The sequence below is a fragment of the Cetorhinus maximus genome, chromosome 2, assembly GCF_964194155.1.
Source record: "Cetorhinus maximus chromosome 2, sCetMax3.hap1.1, whole genome shotgun sequence".
NCBI lineage: Eukaryota > Metazoa > Chordata > Chondrichthyes > Lamniformes > Cetorhinidae > Cetorhinus > Cetorhinus maximus.
The window spans coordinates 115,537,020-115,557,425 of NC_135880.1; the positions used below are offsets into that span (position 1 = coordinate 115,537,020).

The following is a 20,406-nucleotide window of genomic DNA, read 5'->3' on the forward strand; positions in this document are numbered from 1 at the left end:
TTGAGTGTTGTGGGAGCTGCACTCATCCAGGCAAGTGGAGAATATTCCATCACACTCCTGACTTGTGCCTTGTAGATGGTGGACAGGCTTTGGGGAGTCAGGAGGTGAATTACTCACCACAGAATTCTTAGCCTCTGACCTGCTCTTGTAGCCACAGTATTTATCTTTTTGGTCCAGTTCAGTTTCTGGTTCATGGTAACTTGCAGTTGATAATGGGGGATTCAGTGATGGTAATACCAGTGAATGCCAAAGGGAGAAGGTTAGATTCTCTCTTGTTGGAGATGGTCATTACCTGGCACTTGTGTGGCGCAAATGTTATTGTCAATTATCAATTCAAGCCTGAAAGTTGTCCAGGTCTTGTTGCATATGGGCACAGACTGCTTCAGTATATAAGGAGGCATGAATAGCGCTGAACATTGTAGAATCATCAGTGAACATCCCCACTTTTGACCTTATGATGGAGGGAAGGTCATTTAAGAAGCAGCTGAAGATGGTTGGGCCTAGGACACTACTCTGAGGAACTTCTGCAGTGATGCCCTGGGACTGAGGTGGTCGAACTCTAAAATCCACAACCAGCTTCCTTTATGCTAGGTATGACTCCAACCAGTGGAGAGTTTTCACCCTGATTCCCATTGGCTTCAGTTTTGCTAGGGATCCCTGATGCCACACTCAGTAAAAGGTTGCCTTAATGTACAGGGCAATCACTCTCACCTCAGATCTTGAGTTCATGAGCTTTTTTGTCCATGTTTGGAATGAAGGCTGCAATGAGGTCAGGAGCTGAGTGGCCCTGGTGGAACCCAAACTAAGTGTGAGTGAGCAGGTTATTGCTGAGCAAGTGCCGCTCAATAGTACTGTTGTTGACCCCTTCCATTATTTTACTGATGCTGGAGAGTAGACTGATGGGGCGGTAATTGGCTGGATCAGATCTGTCCTGCTTTTTGTGGCAATTTTCCACATAGCTAGGTAGATGCCAGTGTCGCAGCTGTACTGGAACAGCTTGGCTAGGGGCGCAGCAAGTTCTGGAGCACAAGTCTTCAGTACTGTTGCCGGAACATTGTCAGGGCCCATAGCCTTTGCAGTATCCAGTGCCTTCAGCCATTTAGAGATACCATGTGGAGTGAATTGAATTGGCTGAAGACTGGCATCTGTGATGCTGGGGACCTCCAGAGGAGGTCAAGATCGATCACCGCTTGTCATTTCTGGCCGAGGATTGTTACAACTGCTTCAGTCTTTTCTTTTGCACCGATGTGCTGGGCTCCCCCATTATTCAGTATGGAGATACTTGTGGAGCCTTGTCTTCCTGTTAGTTGCTTAATTGTCCACCAGCATTCACGACTAGATGTGGCAGAAAATAATTTTCGACTTGATGTCTTTGTTTCAATTGTGTACACTATTTGGTCACGGGCAGAAATTTCCCCCTGTCCAGGGGGTTGTGCGGGGGCGGGCGGGAGCGAGTGCGAGCCCGATCGGTGCCCCCAATCGGGTGCGCACGGCCATTTTACGTGGGGAGGCCGATTAAGGCCCGCCCAGCGTGACGTACACCCAGAAGCACTGTACACTCCCAAAGTGGACAGGGGGGATTCCCTGAGTTGGGGCCTGTGCCCTTTCGCACATCCACACGAAAGAGCGCAGAAATCTCCCTGAGGCACGGAGGTTCTTCAGAGAGATTAGTTTAAGTTCTGCAAAATTTAATAAAGGTAAAAAAAAAATTTTAAGGACATGTACCCTCATGTAAAACTGTCAAATGAGCTGGGACATGTCTATTAATTTTTTCAAAAAAATTTATTTAATTAACAAACTCTTCATGAAACCTCATCCTGCCCATGGATGAGGTTTCATGAAAAATGCAAAGGCCGCCTGGGCTCTTCGCCTGCCCACCAACATTAAGGTTGAATGGGCAGCATTCTTAACAGCTTTAATTACTTTGTTAATGGCCTTAACAATCTGCCGAACTGATAATCTAAATGACGCGCGGTGACATTGGGACACCTGCCCAAGGTCACCACGTGTCATTTTACACCTTGGCGAACGGGCCCTGCCCCCGCCCCCGCTCACCGATGGGAAAATTCTTCCCCATGTCTTTTGGGTTCAGCAGCTGCAATCACATGGGGTGCAGGGGAGATTTGAGTCAGCTGTTCAAGCACCAACTGCTCTTACCAGCAGATGCAGAGAAAACTGGCAAACATCAGCCATGATCATTCTCACAGATAATACAAATAAGGGGAAGAATTTTCCTGTCAGCGAGCGGGGGTGGGGCCCGCTCGCTGACGCGTAAAATGACGTGTGGTGACGTTTGGCAGGCGTCATTGAGATTGTCAGTTCGGCGGGCGCGCAGCCACGTTGGCTACACACCCGCCAAACTGTCAAACGCCTGTTAAAGCCATTAACAAAGTAATTAAAGCTGTTAAGAATGCTGCCCGTCCAACCTTAAGGTTGCTGGGCAGGCGAAGAGCCCAGGCGGCCTTCGCATTTTTCATGAAACCTCAACCATTGGGCGGGATGAGGTTTCATGAAGGGTTTATAAATTAAATAAATTTTTTTGAAAAAATTAATTGACATGTGACAGTTTCACATGAGGGGACATGTCCTTAAAATTTTTTTTTACCTCTATTAAATTTTGCAGAACTTAAACTAATCTCCCTCAGGGAGACTTTCGCGCGCATGCGCAGGCCCCGACTCAGGGATTCCCCCCGCCCGCACAGGGAGCGCACAGCACTCACTCCAGCGCGCCCCTGCACAACGCCCCGGACGGGGGGAATTTTCTGCCCAATGTGTCTCTTATACCTTACAACAACAACTTGCATTATATATAGTACCTTTAACTTAAAACATCCCAAGGCACTTCACACGAGTGATTATCAGACAAAATTTGGCTATGTGCCTCTTAAGGAGATATTCAGAGAGATGATCAAAAGCTTGGCCAAAAAGGTAGGTTTTAAGCAGTAACTTAAAGGAGAGGAGTGGGCTGGGGTGGCAGAGTATTTCGGGAGGGAATTCCAAATCTTAGAGCCTAGGTAGCTGAAGGTGCAATGATGGGGAAGTTAAAATAAGAGATGGACAAGAGGCCAAAATTGGAGGAGTGCAGAGATCTCAGTGTGGTATTGTAGGCGTGCCGGAGAGTGGCTCTCAGAGATATGGGGTGTGGTGAGGCCATGGAGGGATTTGAAAAAAGGCTGAGATTTTAAAATTGAGGCAGTCTTGGACTGTGAACCAATGTAGGTCAGCAAGAACATTGATGATGGGTGAACAGAACTTGCTAAGAGTTAGAATATGAGTAGCAGAGTTTTGAATGAGCGCAAGTCTATGGGTGGGATGCTGGCCAGGAGAGCACTGGATTGTTGAATCTGGCAGTAACAAAGGCATAGATGAGGGTTTAAGCAGAATGAGCCCATTTTTATACACTCCACTTAATATCTGCTTTGACTAATCTGTTAGCATTCTTTCTGCTCCAGTTGTTTATCTGTAAGGCACTTTTCTACACCTTGTAATAACTTGTCTTTTTATTATTAAAGCTGGGAAGATTTGAAATAATGATGATTGGAATCTTTATTGAACTCTTTTTTGTGGTGGTGCAGAAGCAACTAACTAACTGAGCATGTGACTAACCATGCAATAGAATCCTAGGGGAGAATTTTCTAGGGGAGCTGATCGCCGCCTGCAATTGGCTGGGCGCCGCCATTTTGCATGGGCTGGCCAGTTAGGGCCCGCCCAGCGTGACGCGCAACCTGAAGCGCTGAGTGGGCAGGGGGAAGAGGGAGAGTCGGATGCACATGAAAGAGCGCAGAAATCTCCGAGGCACAGAGCTGCCTCAGGGAGATTAGTGTGATTTTTTAAAATTTTAATAAAGAAAACAACATTTTAAGGCGCGTCCCCTCATGTGACAGTGTCACATGAGCTGGGACATGTCAATGAACTTAAAAAAAAATATTTAATTTATAAACCCTTCGTGAAACCTCATCCCGCCCATGGATGAGGTTTCATGATAAATGCGAAGACTGCCTGGGCTCTCCGCCTGCCCGCCAACCTTAAGACTGGACGGGCAGCTCAATTAATTACTTTGATTAGTTTTTAAATGGCCTTAATAGGCCTTTGATAGTTTGACAGACTCGCAACCAACTCTGCTGCACGCCGGACTGAGGATCAAAATGATGCGCAGTGACGTCAGAGGACGCACATCCGACATCACCATGCGTCATTTTACGCGTTGGCGAGCGGGGTCCGCCCCCGCACACCGACCCAAAGATTCTGCCCCTATTCAATTCACCAAAGAATAATCTTTCTTGTTCAAATTAAAGCTCCTGAAATAGGATTTATGTTCTTATATTTGCAGCATATATTGTAGATTTTACACACGGGTAATTGCATGTCATTCTTCCAACCCCCCCGCCAATCATCCAAATGCTTCAATGGGCATTTTGCAAGATTCTATAGTCAGCCGTGGCTCAGTGGCAGGAACATGGGGCAGTGATTCATGGAGATGACGGGGGTTGGAGAGCTGGTGAGAGCCCTACGCCACCTCGTTTTGGTAAGGCCTGCTGAGTTAGGCACTTAAAGGAGCAACGGTGGGCCTTTGCTGGAATCGAGGACACTGGGGGTGGAAGTTCCACCTGACAGGAGCTGCCAGTCAATCAGAGGCTGATAGCTATTTGTTGCTCAGCAGCCCCATTGGGAAGGCAGAGGCTGCTGCTGGTACTACAACCACCTGAGGCCAAGGATAAACAATGGATCCAGGCACAGTTGAGTGATGGAGGGAGGGGGAGGGATGGAGAAGGAGGTCAACAGCAAGTGCAGGAGGGTGGCTCTCAGTGGGCCCCTGTCTTTCTGATGCCATGTCCTTTGATCAGGCACTGAGTGTCTTTGAATGAGGGCTCCTTCTCTACCCCTGCAAGCAACTCTGACAAGGTTTGCTTGTCAGGCTCCCCATATGGCAAGTCCCCCATCCGCTGCTGGGTGAACACCAGTGGATGAGACCCTTAAGTGGGCATTAATTGACGGCAGGGAAGAAAGGCCATTTCACGGGCCTTCCCCAGTCCGGACATAATTGGAGCATTGGCGGGAAGGTGGCAGCTTCCCAACCCACCAACCCACCGTCCCACCTGATGCCCATCCCACCACCGCCAAACCTGCCTCTAGTGAGGGCATTAGATTCAGCCCATCATCTCTAAGTCAGAAGTTCCACTCCTGGAACTTTAGCACAAAAGCTAGGCTGGCACTCCAATGCAGTAACAAGGGAGTGTTGTACTGTTAGAAGTATCATCTTTTGGATGAGCCATTAAATTACGGCCCATCTGCCCTCTCAGGTGTACATGAAAGATCCCATGACAGTACTCGAAGAACAGCGGGGGAGTTCTTCCCTGGCCAATATTTATCTCTTGCCCACTGAAACAAATTGTTTGGTCTTTATGTCATTGCTAGTTGTGGGACTTTGCTGTATGCAAATTGGCTGCTATTTTACCTGCATTACAATAAAGTTTACAATTCAAATGCACTTCAATAGCTGTAAAGTGCCTTGGGATGTCCTGAAGTTGTGAAAGGTGCTATAAGAATACAAATGTTTCTTTTTAACAGTGACGGCATGAACACTGTAGATATTCCTAATCTTCTCTCCAGCCTATTCCTACAGCAAGAAGGAATTTGCTCCGCCCTTATTCCCCATGTTTCAAATACCAGTATCTGTTACTACCACTGTTACCTTATGTTCCCTCTCTGCTTCCATATACTTACTCTGTTGTAGAAAAGCAGCATCAACAACATATATTTAATTATCACCTTCAATGGAGAAAACATTTCCATGGTACTTCACAGGAATATAATCAAGTAAAAATCAGGAGCATCAGCTCCTATTTTAGCAGTGAGTGAGAGACCCAGCTGAGCTCTGCAGTGATTGGATCTCCCCATCTTTTAGATGGTGTACAGCTAAAAAGAGTTTCCAACTGAAAGCTGATCTTCACTCCCTCCAGCAGCAGCCACCAAAGAGAAAAAGACTTTTTATTGCTAGCGCTTATCACTGTGACCAGGTCAAAGAATTGAACTGCTAAGAGTGACTACTTATTACTATTGGTCCAAAAACCTAACACAAATTGTAATTTGATGTCATCTACTAGTCAATCTACAAATAGCAGAAGGAGGTAGGTCTTACAGGTGGGGAAGGTTTTATGTAAAGGATGTGTCAGGTCTACTTCCAGGTTAGCTTGCTGCAAAACGTAATCATTGTGCACTTTCTCTTTTGTCTCTCCAGAGCTAATGAGCGACCAGGATTTGTCACTGTGGAGCACAGGCTACGTGAATACTACTACACTGTTTCAAAGGAGTAGAATGCTTAATAATAATCTCACTGAGAAACTTTTAAACAGGACTTAAAAAGATTTGGATTTTCTATGCTATTCATATGCAACTTATGCTCATTGATCAACATGAAACTGCCTCATTATATTTTCTATATATGTGATTTAAAAGTGGCCAAAATTTTGGTAGCTGCAAAGGGTGGAATGCTCTGTTTACATCTTGGAGATCAGGAATTTAGGTGCCAGGATCCTGCCTATTTGCTGTTGCTCTTTAAATTTTAATTGGTGGGACCATGATCTTCCAGCCATGTTACGAGGACTGTTTGATTAGATGGTCCCAAGAGCTGGATTTTACCAGCCCTCTGGAGCTGGGCCTTGCAAAATTGTGGCAGAAGGCACAAAAGACTGCCCCCACCCCAGGCAGCGCTGAGCTTTTCAGCATTAAATCACGCTCGGGGGCCGATTGCAGTCGGTGGTCCATTTCCCAACCTCTCCCGGACCCACCGATTGCTGCCACCCGCTGTGCTGGAATTTCAAGCCCTAGGGTGAGACTTCAACGCACAGCCTTCTGACTAGAAGTGAAAGTGCTTTCAAATGTTTCGTACCATGATAAATTAATATATAAGGATCATTCCACTAAATCCCACAGATTTCTGGAGGTCACTCAGCTAGCACAGACGTGGCAGAATGCCATCATCCTAGCCCCAAGCCAGAGATCCTCTCCCAAATTCCAATCACTGGGAGGGGAGCCCAATGTCTTCCCACTGCCATGGGATACAGGGACGGGAACCTCAGCAGGGTGACCACGTTCCGACTAGAGGCAAGTGACCAAGTAAGCCAATTAATTGGCCAATTAACAGGTATTTCCCATCCTCTGTCAGCATTTTACCAGTGTCAGGAGGGGTTACTGTCATGTGGGGAGACCGCCAGGTAAACTCTGGCCGCCTCCCAACGAGTTGCCGGGTGATGGTCCTCCTTTATAACCTCCAAAGGCGCCCCCCCAGGGACAAAAACTGCCCCTCTGGCTATGGCACTGCAGCTGTGGAGGGTGTGCCTGCCTGACCTGCCAGCATGGTAAATAACAAATCTCGCCTTGCCTTCCAGGATAAACCAGCATGGACAAGCCCTCTTCTTCTTCCTGCAGCCTCAGCAATGACCACCTCCACCTCTTCCTTGGCCACTGCTGGTAAAATGTCACCAGGGTCCTGTTGCCTGCCTGCAAGGGTCTGGGTCACGCTTTCGGTCCCAGCAGAGGAACTACTTACCTTTCAGAATAATTCCGACCCAAGTTATTGAGGGAATTTGGCCTTTATCCTCTCCATAGTCCTCAGTGTATCATCTGCCAACTGCAGATTTCAAGAAGTTCAGAACCTTTGCTAGGGAAAAACAATTGGAATTTGGGAGAGGGTCATAACTTGGGGCTAGGATAATGGCATTCTGCCACATTTGCACTGGCTGAGTGGCCTCCAGAAATCTGAGGGATTTAGTGGAATGATCCTTATATCTTAATTTATCATGATTCAAAGCATTTGAAAGCATTTTTGCTTCTTAGTCAGAAGGCTGTGTGTTGAAGTCCCATTTCAAGGCTTAAACAGATAACCTAGTTTGACACTCCACTGCAGTAGTGAAGGAATGCTACATTGTTGAAGGGTGCTGTCTTTCGGGTCAGTTGTTAAATTGAGGACCTGCTGCTTGTATCAGTGGTTCAGATGGACATTAAAAATCCCATGACATCATTTAAAGAGGAGGAAGGAATTTTTCCAATGTGTTGGCATACACTCTTCCCTCAATTAACACCACCAAAAACAGATTAACCTCATTGTGGCTTGCAGGATCTTGCTATGTGAAAAATGACCTCTATTTTCTTACGTAACAACAGTCAGTTCAAAGTAGATAATTTGTGAAATGCTTTTGAGTGATTTCTGAGAGATGTGATCAAGGAGTTTGTATGTTCTTAAGTATGCTCTGAATGGAGACTTTGGCACGGATTTTCATCTTTAAGGCTTGAATCGCAAGTCGGGATATTTCCTGGTGTCCCACCTCCAGCCGGTCAGTGCCTGCCCACACAATTTTATTAGTGAGATGGTGGGGATGAAATAGAGTTGGGGCCATCACCACCTGAAGAAGGCCCGAGGTGGGAACGGAGGTGGGCAATGCCGAGGCGGGCAGGTTAGAAGGCCAATCTGCATTTTTTGGGACATCGGCCTAGTTTTGTACATGAGTTTTAGGTGCCCTAGCCTTTGCCTCTCACCCGCTTCAACCCCCCCTACCCAACCACACACCCTCCATAACCCCTGTTCTCTCTCCATAACCCCTGTTCTCTCTCCATAACCCCTGCCCCCTCCATATGCTCATGGCCCCTCAATGCCCCCGTTCCCCCTCCATATCTCCCCATGCCCACACATTATATCCACTATGGACATAATTAATGAGCACTATAATAACATTGGCAAGACTTTGAGATGCTCATGAAACTGTCAAAGTAGACACACAGCTATTCAAGCTCCACTTCAAAAAGAACTAATCCTGTTAGGAGCTCATAAAACTGTCATTCAAAATAAAGTTCACAGTCCCCTTGAAAACTGTATCAACAATCCCTACTAAGCCAAATCCATTAATGGATTTTCGAGATCCACCAAGCATTCATAATGAAACTTCATTGCATAACTGTGTTAACAAAGCTTCCAGTGCTGAATACATTAAAGCATATGGCCACCTGTTCCGCTGTGTCAAAGGCTAAACAGTTGGCTAACTTGACAATCAATGAAAAGAACAAACCATAGGGTCGATTGGCACAGGTAAATCTGAATCTCAATACTTTACAATGCAGAAGAGCACTTTATCCATTGGATAATGTACCCTAATTCACCTGAACACTTTTCCACTTTGATAATGCTCGTCAATTTAATATTCATTTACCTTTTAAGGCCAAAGTCCTATCATTAATCACTCTATTAAAAGCATATTTAACTTACCATACAAAATTACTTTACGACATTTGAAATTGTCAACACCTTGGAACTTACCTGTCAACAAGCTCCTGACTTCTGGCTAGGGTTCCACCATGGTTCCTAATTCCTCTGAGACACCATGAGCAACTTTGCCTACTAAAACAGCCCTGACTCCAGGGGTCTAAAATGCCCACCAACATAATGAAGCCAGCAAGGGTGGGAGTGCTGTGTGAAGGCTTACTGCACACATCCTTATCCAGTGCCGCTAAAATTTCCGAGCGACAGGAATGGGGGCAGGATCCCAGAATCAGGTCCCGCCCACCATTTTAAAATTCCACCTGCCTCCATTCTGACAGAAGACAGAGGCCTGAAGATCCAGCATTTTATTTCGAAATTTATAGATATTATAAAATAGAGCTTTATTAATAATACCAGAAGTGCGACTATTACAAATTCACAATCTAATTTTGGTCAAATGTTCAGGCATTAATATCCAAAAAATTACTGATTTGTATTGTGCCTGGTTATTTTTGGATTAGATTTTCTGTCCATTGACTATGAATAGATATATATCCTATCCATACTCAGGAATACGCACAAAATGCATCATAATTGACAAAGCAACCATGCGGGTCATCTTTAAATATTTAAATAGAAGATCCACTCATCTGACTCCAGTATAACTACAGCAGATGCTGTGATTCTTCCTGCAGCATCCTCGCTAATTGCATGTGGTTACCATTGCCTTCAGCTATTTTGCTATAATTTATTAAATTGGATTGTTTGAAGCACTGAGATTTTTTTTAAATCTCTGGTGGAATCCAATAGTTCACCAATTTAGTTGGTGAGGTTGTGCTTTATGCACTACATATATCAATCAAACATTTTTAAAAGAAAAGGCATGAAACATTTAAAACTTAAAGGAGTCATTACTGTTTTCACTTATGGACAGTTATAAAGGATTTTTCGCTGGGGTCCATTTACTTGTAGTGTTTAGTTTCAAATGGAGTTATATACAAGATTCAAAACTGATTAGAACACATTACATGGCTCTCCAAGAATTATTCTATTTATCGCATTTGTTTCTGATTGTTTATTTTCTTTCCTCAAAGGAGGAATGCCTAAATGGTTCATCTCTTGAGTCACATGAGCATATAAAATCGATGGGCAGGAAGGAACCAGCTGGTCCATTAAGTCTGCCCCACATCATGTTCGCCAGAGCACCACAACAAAACACACAACCCCTCCCGGCCATCTGCAGCCATGTAATCTTGTGAGAACGACTTAAAAAAACAGAAAAACAAATCACGGCCCATTAGGGAAAACATACTCTTGAAAACTCCTTTCCGACCACCTTGGGGATTGAGAGCAGTTTAGGCAATCACATGGGCTAAGTAAATACACTTCTTTTTGATGAGAGTTCTGCCTTAGTCAAGAATTAGTCAAGATCTCTCTTAGAATTCCTGAGAAATGTCATTACAATGATGTCATGTGAAAATGATGTAATCATGTGCCTCCATACAATTGATGTCATTGTGATGCCTCCATACAATTGATGCCATGTGTGTGCCTATAACAAATTGAAAATGTTTACAAAGCTTTTTCCAATAAAGTTGTGCTTTTTAAGGCTGGAATTACAAATCATTTGGAACTACCATAATGGAAAATTCATGTCCACAATCGTCCGATAGATAGGAGGGGGTAAAGAAACAAACTCCACAAGAAGTTTACAATCGGTTTTAAAACCTTACCCAAATTCTCAAATGAAATTGTGCAACTTTCTTTAATAGGGTAGGGTTTCCCTCTGTTGCGTTGGAGTAGTGAAGTGGGCTCAGTGGCATCAGTGCCAGGTCAGTTGACCTTCCCACCCAGCTAACCTGGAACTGGCCTGCAGTCACGTTTCCAGTATCAGCCATATTTAATTTTCTTGACGTGCTCCAGTTGGATTTCTGCCAGCGATCGGGAGCTCAGAAAACAGGAACGATGGAGGAAAATGGCCTCTGTTGCAGGATTCTAACCTCCAACAACTTGAAGGAACATGGAGCCTCAACGAGCAAGGAAACCCAGAGACACTGATAAGGTTGGCAAGATTGCTCTTATTTCTTGCAATGATTGCTGTGTGTGTTTGCATTTTTATACCCATTGTGTCTTGCTTAACAATGTTGAATGCCTGTGTGCTTCTACTACTTCTAGCATCCCAGTGGCTCTAAGAAGATTGTGACAAAAAATGTGACTTACAACATCATTTAGTAATAATCATACCCACAATTGGGTGGACATCTCTGATGGGCCTGAAATCCAGAAACATTGGTGAGGAAAGCAAGGAGTTAACCCAAAGCACCTCACCACCTCTGTCCACCATGGTTCCACCAAATAATCTATGGGGCCATGGGTGGAGGGTTGGGTGGATGGAGGTGTTGGAAAGCTTAAGCCACAGTTAAGGCACACTGAAGTGAAATAGGGAGAGAACAACGACTGAATCAAACAGCTTAAAAAAAAGAGGATTGTGAGAGGAAATGCAAAGAGATAGAGTGAGTAAGATTTAGAGGCAAATGAATGAAGGTTTGATGGATCCCAGATTGCATTGCCCCTCAACCTTGAGTTTAGAAGGTTGTAGGATGATCCAATGAGGTCTTTAAAATGAAAGTGGGATTAGATACAGAGAAGCAATTTCCTCTAAGGTGTTGAAATCCCATTCAAGGGCACACAAAATTAAAATTTGAGTTTGGCTATTTAGCACTTTCCACACAAAGGGAAATTCGGAACTTCCGCCCACAAAAGGCTGTGACTACGAGGTCAGTTGTAATTTTCAAGACAGATTGATAGAGATTTGTTAGGTGAGGGCATCAAGGAATATGGGTCAAGGACAAATAAATGGCATTGAGGTACAAATTAGCCATGATCTCCTTGAATGGCCTACCCCTGTTCCTATAACTCTGTCTCCTGTTTGCTGATGCCAGAGTTGCATTGCAGAGAAGACTCAGTGTCAGCTTAAAAGGGCATTGGACATTGGATTTTAAAACGTTACAATGTAATCGCTTGATTAAATCATGTTAATATTTTCACTATTTCCACATATTTTTGATGCAGTCTTGCCCACAAGCGTATACGAAAAGATAAAAGCCAGAATCCTCTGCCTCTGGAGGAGGTGAGGAAGGAGGCAGGTGGGCCTGAGAATTTAGCGGGTTGGGGTCAGAACTGATACCCTACGCCTTCCCGCCTTCACTGGAAGTAAGTTCTGGGTGGGAAGGCTCTTGGTCGACCCTTGGTTGAGCCCCTTAAGTGGCCAATTAATGATGACACAAGGGCCTTTTACCACCTCTGCTGCAATCTTCCCAGCTTCAGGCAGGCCTGCCAACATGTGGCCTGCACATCTGATAAAACAGTGCAAGCTGCCTGTCAGCTGGAGTAGATTGAGTAGGTCCCTCAATCTGCACTAACCTGCACATGATAAAAGGCTTGGACATGGGGCAGAGGGAATGGCTGCTGACAGTAACCCCCATGCCCTTGCTGCTGACCACCATGGCCCTCCGTTCCCCCTCCCCCCCCCCACCACCCCCTGCCCTCTCCTCACGATACCCCTCCCACAAGACCTGCCCCAAACAGCTTTTTTCTGGGTCGCTACACAATCCTGGGACTGCAGGGTGTGTTGTTCCAGCAGCAGCCATGACCACCTCCATGATGCTGCCAAGTGCAAGAGCTATTGGCCCCTGATTGGCCAGCAACACTTGGCAGGCAGGATGTTGTCTTCCAAGGTTCTGAGTGTGGAGGGAGGCCCGCCACTGTCCACTTAACGGCCAAATGGGCAGAAGATATGGTGGGCCTTCCTCCTCAGAGTCAGCGCAAGTGTACTGCTGCTTTTTCAGGCAGCTTGTGAGACACTTGTCGAGAATGGAAGATTATGTCCATAAACAAAATCACCAAGGAAATACAGACAATATGCAAGGAGAATATAACAGGAAATGTTTGATAATTAGGGAGCATAATTCTGACAAAGAAGATATTTTAATTTTATGACCCAATTGTTCTTTAGACAACACAAATACTATAAAAATATGCTTTTTATTTTTGTAAATGTATGGTGTTATTAAAGGAGATTCATTTTTCTATTTAAAACCAAGTCCACCTTCAGGAGATCCAAATTGTGTTGTGCTCAGAAATAATTCAACACTGCATTTTGTTAACACAGGAGTTTCACTGTTATCTCGTGCATTCTAGAAAAAGTGACGTTAGGAAGTAAACACTCCTAGTCTTATATTAACAGTGTGGAACCTTGGCTGCTGCTACTGCATGTCAGAAAATCATAAGTAGACCTGCCATCTACATGCTATACTTTTTTGATCTTCATTGCAGGGATTTTCTGATCCTGCGCATATTGATTCCCACCGGGGGTGGGGCCAGAAAATCCCAGCCTTGAAATTATTCTGCGATTGACAGATTTTGCCAAGTTTAAAAACGTGGGTAAGGACTTGATGTGACGATGAATATTGATTCCCTGTATAAGTCAAAAATCTAAGCAAATTAAACTGGGCAATTGACTGAGGCGTGCACTTGGCAGAGAGCCTCGCCTACAGGGGACACAACTCCGGATTGAAATTAATTTGTGGAACATTGAGAGTTTGGAACCCCATTTTCCGACCCATTCTCCCAGCAATGGGGTTGCACAACAGGTGTGCAATTGTACAAAGGTGCTCCCATAGCTGTTTAAGCACAAGCTAGCAAAAGAGATGTCATCAAACCAGAATGTATTTTACAAAAGAAGTAATAACATCTGATTGTGTAACAATGTAAAATTAAAAGCTAGGTTTCTTTGTATGACTTGGAAAAGACTCAGACAATTTCGCTGGCAGAGGAGTGGAATCTATTTTCTTTAATGAGTTCCTAGCCTACTGCAATGTGACTTTTTAATGATTATATTTGCTATGTTCATTGAAACATTTTGCTATAACAAAGTGCAGAAAAAATGAGTGTGGATTCAATTTGCAAAACTTGTTTAATTAAAAATGTGTCATTTGAATCGATACGTTTGGTCTGTTTCATAATTAACGCTTCATTGACCTTACAGGAAGCTATTCTACTAACAGGCTTGTTGAAGATGAATTTATTGATGACTAGTACTTTTGAAGTACACAATGCAGTGGTGACAAACTATTTAGCTTTCTATTTGGTCCAGGATTTCCAGGATCTCATCAATTCATGGGGTTGAATTTTGTGTTTGTCAGACGGGCGGGCCCGACCCAATTGGCGGCGGGTGCGGAGCCGATCTCCACCGGCGAAACAGGCCGCACCGCCATTTTGCACGGACGGGCAAATTAAGGCCTGCCCAGCGTATTTCAGACTCCCGTGTTCAGCAGGAAATTCAAATCGGCAGCGGGCATGTTCAGACCGCCAGTTCCAATGCGGAACCGGGAGTCTGAATAAAGAACAGCCAGACAGCCTCCTTTAGGCTGTTGACCATGGCCAGCGACCGGGCACCACAAGAGGTGAGGGCAGAGGAGGAGGAGGGGGGCAGGCTGCAGGGAAGGCCAGCGGGGGTCCAATGTGCCCCTCGGTTCTCCGATGCCTGCCTTGCTGTCCTCCTGGAAGAGGTGTCAAACCAGCGGGAGGTGTCGTTTCTGGAGGATGGGAGGAGGAGGGCCCCCCACGTGACCAGGCAGGTGTGGCAGGAGGTGGCGGAGGCTGTTAGTTCTCATGATGCTGTGTGGTGCACAGGAACCCAGTGCCGCAAGTGCTTCAATGATTTGTTGCACTCTGGAAGGGTGAGTACCATGTCGGCCTTGGCCATTTTACCCAGCAGGTAGCTTTAGCCTTTGAGGCCCCCCCTCCACCCCCCATGTCTTAGTGTCGTTACTGCATTGGGCATTTGGTGCACGCTGAGTGGGCAAACAGATGGTGACCATGCTTACATCAGCCTTAGTGGGTGAGGAGAAGATGGATTATCCCCGCAGCATATGTTGGTGTTTGTCGCATTTGAGTAGCCTGGGTGCAACCTGCAGGGGAGGCAGCTAGACACATACTCAGGACTCCAACTCATGTCTTATTGATGGTGATGAGATGGTGGAAGGGGGACCTCCAGGTGGCTAAGAGCCACCTGCTGGCCTCGGCGCCGCACCTAGTTGCGCCTCCTTGCCATGGGCACTAAGACCCGCGTGTTATTCAAAGTGATGGACCCTGAATGTGTCCAAGGTGGCCGTTGGGGGAGGGGGTGAGAGCAGCCGTACCATCTTCTGGTGACTGATCACCAGTAGTGTGCACAGGAGCCGCTGGAGGCCTCAGATGGGCCACTGTGGTTGGGGTGCGGCGTGCACGTGCAGTGTACATGAGCGATCATCCCTAATAAATGCTCTTCTCTGTTCTGCAGGCAAAAACTGAGAGCAATATGCGGGAGCGAAGTGGACTGGTGATGGGCATGCCAGGCTGCAGCACCTCACCACGTATGAGGAGCAGGCCATGGAGCTGGGGAGGAGGCAGGCGGCCAGGTCGGCAGGTGTCGACAAGGCTGGGGTGCAGCGGTCAGGTATTTGAGGGCCACAGTCCCATCCACTCTGTCTCCCCACCATCCAAAGCACTGATGAAGTGCTGCAATCGTTAATGCAACAACACTGCTCATTCACAGGCTGATACAGTCAGACATGTGGGTCATACACAAAGGTCCCTCGGCCCCTTGAGGATGCGCATCTCTAGCACCTTCCAAAGTCGCCTTATCCCATTTCTGACCACTATCCCCGTGGCCTAACATGCCATGGCATCGCTGCTGCACATCCAAAGACTTATTGCATCTTAGGAGGGTTTGTACCTCCACCACCCTTTCAGCCAGTGCATCCCACATTACTCTGTCCAAAAGGTCCTCAGCACTTCACCTGTCAACCTCATGGCACTCAAATTAAATAAATGCCACCACGTTAGTCATCCCTGCGCCAAGGGGAAATGTTGCCTTCTATCCACCCGTTCTATGCCCCTCATAACGGTATGAAGATCAATAATGTGACCTGTCAATCTCCTGTGCTCCACGGTGTCACAAGTGTATGCAATGTTTCCTCATAACTCCAATTCTCCAGGCCAGCATGCATCCAGGTCAGGAACCTCTGCACTCTCCCCACTCCAATGCCATCCCTCCCATGAAGCGCAGGTCACAACTGAACGCAGAAGTGTAGCTGTGGCCTCGACAGCGTTTTCTGCACTTGCAACATGACCTTCCTTTTCCTACATTCTATTCCTCGGCTAATAAAGGCAAGTTTGGCTGTGACCTTGTTAAACGCCTTATGTTCCTGTTCTGCTACCTTAACGGGTCTGCCCAGCAAGGTTCCTGTAATCGTCGTGACTTCCCACGGTCCTACCATTACTCGTATTCCCGTACCTTGTTTATCTTGCCCACGTGCTTAACCTCGCACTTATCCACATAACATTCCTTGTGGCATTCCTTAGGCCATCTGACCAGCCTGTCTGTATGCGCATATAATGTTTGGGCCTCCTCTTGACTATTTACCACCCCACCAATGTTCGTCTCCTTAGGTTCTTGATGGATGAGCGACTTATGAGGCTGGGGGGGAAGGGAATAAAGGCGTTACTGACTGAACGCTAACTGATGCACCATCCTTGTTGTTAATTTCAGCATCACCACCGCATGGCCGCCAGGAATAAGTCCAGAGCCCCCCCTCCACACCTGAGGGCCAACACTTGCAACTTGCGTTACATCCTTTCAGCGAGCCAGGCACCAGCGCAGCGACAAACTCATCAGTGGGGATTATAACGCCGGCTAGTGTCCTGGGGCACAGTGGAGAGGGCACTTCACAATCGCTGGAGGAGATGGCACAGACAGAGAGTGCCAATGGCGCCAGCAGTCGGAGGACTGCAAGGGACCAGGCACATGCTGAGACAGGCAGTGATGATGTGCCTCTGGAGATGTCAGCCATGCAACAGCTGCAGGACAAGCGGCCGGGTGTGTGGGAGCATCTGGCAGGGTTACATGAGGGGTGTGCTTCAGTTGGTCTCTGTGGTGGAGGAATCCAGACAGAGTGTCAGTGATGGCATGAACCTCAGGACAGAGCTTCAGGCTTCCTCCATTGAGAGATTGGCGACTCTCATGGAGAGGGGCTTCCAGCAGATTGAGAATCATCTGATTGGGTTACGCTCTGACCTGCAAGCCCTCACAGCGCTAATGGCCACAGGTGGTCATTCGCAATGTGGGAGATGTTCTGGGCACCAAGTGTCGCCGCTCACTGCCCATCCATCTGCGGTGAGCAGGGAGGTCCACTGTGATCTCACATTGGCACAGCAGCTGCCTGTCGTCGCTGCGAGCTCCTCTCAGGGCGCTCCGGGTGAGGGCAGCAGCTCCTCCGCCCCTCTGCCAGTGACCGTTGCATCCATTGAGGCTGTGACAACTGGGGAGGTGCCAGTTCTAGAACTGGCCACTCCCTCCCAGGCGGAGCCAGCACAGGCTCCACGGGCCAGAGGACAGCCGCCAAGGTCATCGAGGCCAACAGGACAGCAGAGTCAGCAGGCTGTCTCACAAGCCACTCCGAGCAATGGGGCGGCACCAAGACATAGCACCCGAAAACGTAAGAACAAGACACGTTAGGCACTCAATGGGTTTGTCACTGGTGATTTTGTGTTGGCTCTAGATTAGGGAATATATCATTATGTACGTCAGAGCGACGTTTGTTGTTTATTTTGGTGGGAATAAAGTCCACTTTTCTAACCATTGCTGAGGGTGTTTCCTTTGTGCTGCATTTGTATGTTTCACAGACATATCATGAGTGTTTGAGTGGACATTGATGTTCCTTTACTAAGCTCTTAGTTGCAGCTGATGAGGTGGAAGATAAGTGCCACGTGTGGAAGTGCTAGGCAATGCTGGTCTTGCTGATCCATGTGTGTGGAGCTAGCTGAAGGTTCATTGGATTAAAGTGTCCCGGATGTCTCTGCCTCCTTGGTGTAGTTGCGGGTGGCGTACTGCCCCTCATCATTGCCCTGTGCTTCCTCATCCTCTGAGCCACTGCTGGATTCATCATGTGCAGCCTCATCCACTGCGTCAAGGTCTTCATCGTCAACTGCATCCCCCCTTTCCCGCGCAGAGCGCAGCATGCTACCACTATCAGAGAGACACGGTCTGGGGGGTACTGGAGTGTGCCTCCTGAGTGGTCCAGACAACGGAAGTGCATCTTGAGAAGACCGATGGCTGTCTCCACCACAGCCCATGTGGTGCCGTGGCTCCTATTGTCGCGCTCCTCAGCTTCTGTTCTTGGATGGCGGAGAGGCGTCATGAGCCACCTTCTGAGGGGATAGCCCTTGTCACCCAGCAGCCAACCATCTAGCCGAGCCGGAGCACTGAAGACCCCAGCACCTGGGAGTGTCTGAGGATGTAGGCATTGTGGGAGCTGCCTGGGTACCTTGCACAGACTTGTGGAATCTGTATCCTGTGATCACACACTATCTGCACGTTCATGGAGTGGAAACCCTTCCTGTTGATGAAGGCATCGGGTTCACCTGCTGGCGCCTTTATGGCCACATGTGTGCAGTCTATTGCACCCTGGACGCGGGGGAAGCCAGCAATGGCCGCAAAGCCTCTGGCTCGCTGTGCCTGAGTTGCCTGGTCACATCGGAAGTGGATGAAGGGCATTGCCCGACTGAACAGAGCATCTGTAACCTGCTTGACACAAATGTGGACAGCTGATTGGGAGATACCGCAAAGATCACCCACCGAACCCTGGAAGGAGCCAGAGGCATAGAAGTGGAGGGCAACTGTGACCTTCAGAGCCGCTAGCATGGGCTGTCCACCCACACAGTTAGGGGAGATCTTAGGGCCAATCATCTGACAGATATAGTTGACTGTCCCCCTTGACAGTCGGAGCCTCCTTCGGCACTGCACCTCAGTCATATTGTGGTAGCTGCTTCGCCGCCTGTATACCCTGGCAGCAGGATAGTGGCGTCTTCTGCGGCCCCTTGTACCTTGGACAACCTCTTGGCCCTGCGCCCCTTGTGCCTGCGCCTGGCCTCCCTGGAGGCTGATTGTCCACTCCTTGCCTCCTCCTTATTCTATCCTTCCCTTCCTCCTCAGAGGAGCCGCCTCCAATGGAGATGTCAGAACCCATACCCAGGCTAAATGGAGGCCTCTGGAAAGCTGCAGGCCCGATAAAGATTACTGTCTGCAGACTGCCAAGCTGAAGAGAAAGCTATTGGAAATCGATCTGAACCGATAACAATCACACCGGCAAGTTTAAAACACTTTCTGCATTAAATACTTCAGATAAAACATTAACAACCCCCCTGAGTCCACATATCCCACCCGTGGATAAGGTTTGTTAAAAAATCAGTTACCCGCCTGCCCGTTGGTCCCATGCGCCGAGCCGAAGATCGCACAGGCTCCTCAAAATCAGTGTCGATTGCTGAGTTAAGGGCCTTAACAAGGCCTTTAATTAATGGCGGGCACGCATCGCGCTTCATAACGCGTCCGCCCACCTAAATATTGTGATGTTGCGCGCTGACGTGCGGGGCCCGCCACCCGCACATCATACATAAAATTCTGCCCATGGTCTCATCAAATTACACACGGTGGGGTAGATTTTCCTCTGAATTTAGGCTAGCTCCCTGGCATAATTCCAGAAATAGGGCATAAAATTAGGAATGGTTCAGTGCCACCTCCAGCTGGATTTCCTACTGAAAGTGATTTGAAGTGTTCAAGGTGATGACCTAAATATGAGTGAACATGTTGGCAATATGAGCCAGGACCCAGGAAATCAGTCAGAGTCAGGGCATAGTGTGAAGTGGCCAAGTTTTGCCTCACTAAAGTTGAGCTAAGATAGGAATATGGATGAAAATTATCCCCAGTATCTCTATTTGTACTCCAATCCTGTTGCTACTCGGATATTGTCCAGTTCAATTTATTTGTTCTGCACTCATTTGAAGTTTAGGCTTGTGTGGAACATAAATCCCAGCATGGACCTATTGAGGCCAAACGGCCTGTTCCTGTGCTACAAATTAGATGTAAATACCGGACTCAAATTTCCATGGAAGTTGTGCCAAATTCTTGCTGTAACTCCACCAGCCATCTTTGTAAACAGGGAGCAGGTTTTGTGGGGTTTCAGCTGATTCCAGGATTTCCTGCTCTAACAGACAGAATGTCTGCCTGGTCACTGCAGTGATGTCAGGATGGACCCCGCCATGGATGGGTCAGA

At 47.2% G+C, this 20,406-nt stretch overlaps 1 protein-coding gene across 4 annotated transcripts in view; it reads left to right on the forward strand.

Moving 5' to 3' along the window:
* The window catches only part of syk (spleen tyrosine kinase), a 177,997-nt gene extending 171,303 nt beyond the window's left edge, over positions 1–6,694 (forward strand). For all 4 annotated transcript variants that reach the window (XM_078568677.1, XM_078568698.1, XM_078568693.1 and 1 more), the window contains one exon: positions 6,239–6,694. In XM_078568677.1, the coding sequence (XP_078424803.1) occupies positions 6,239–6,314 (76 nt within the window). In that variant the 3' untranslated portion in view covers positions 6,315–6,694. The remainder of the gene's footprint in view (positions 1–6,238) is intronic.
* The last annotated feature ends 13,712 nt before the right edge of the window (positions 6,695–20,406 follow it).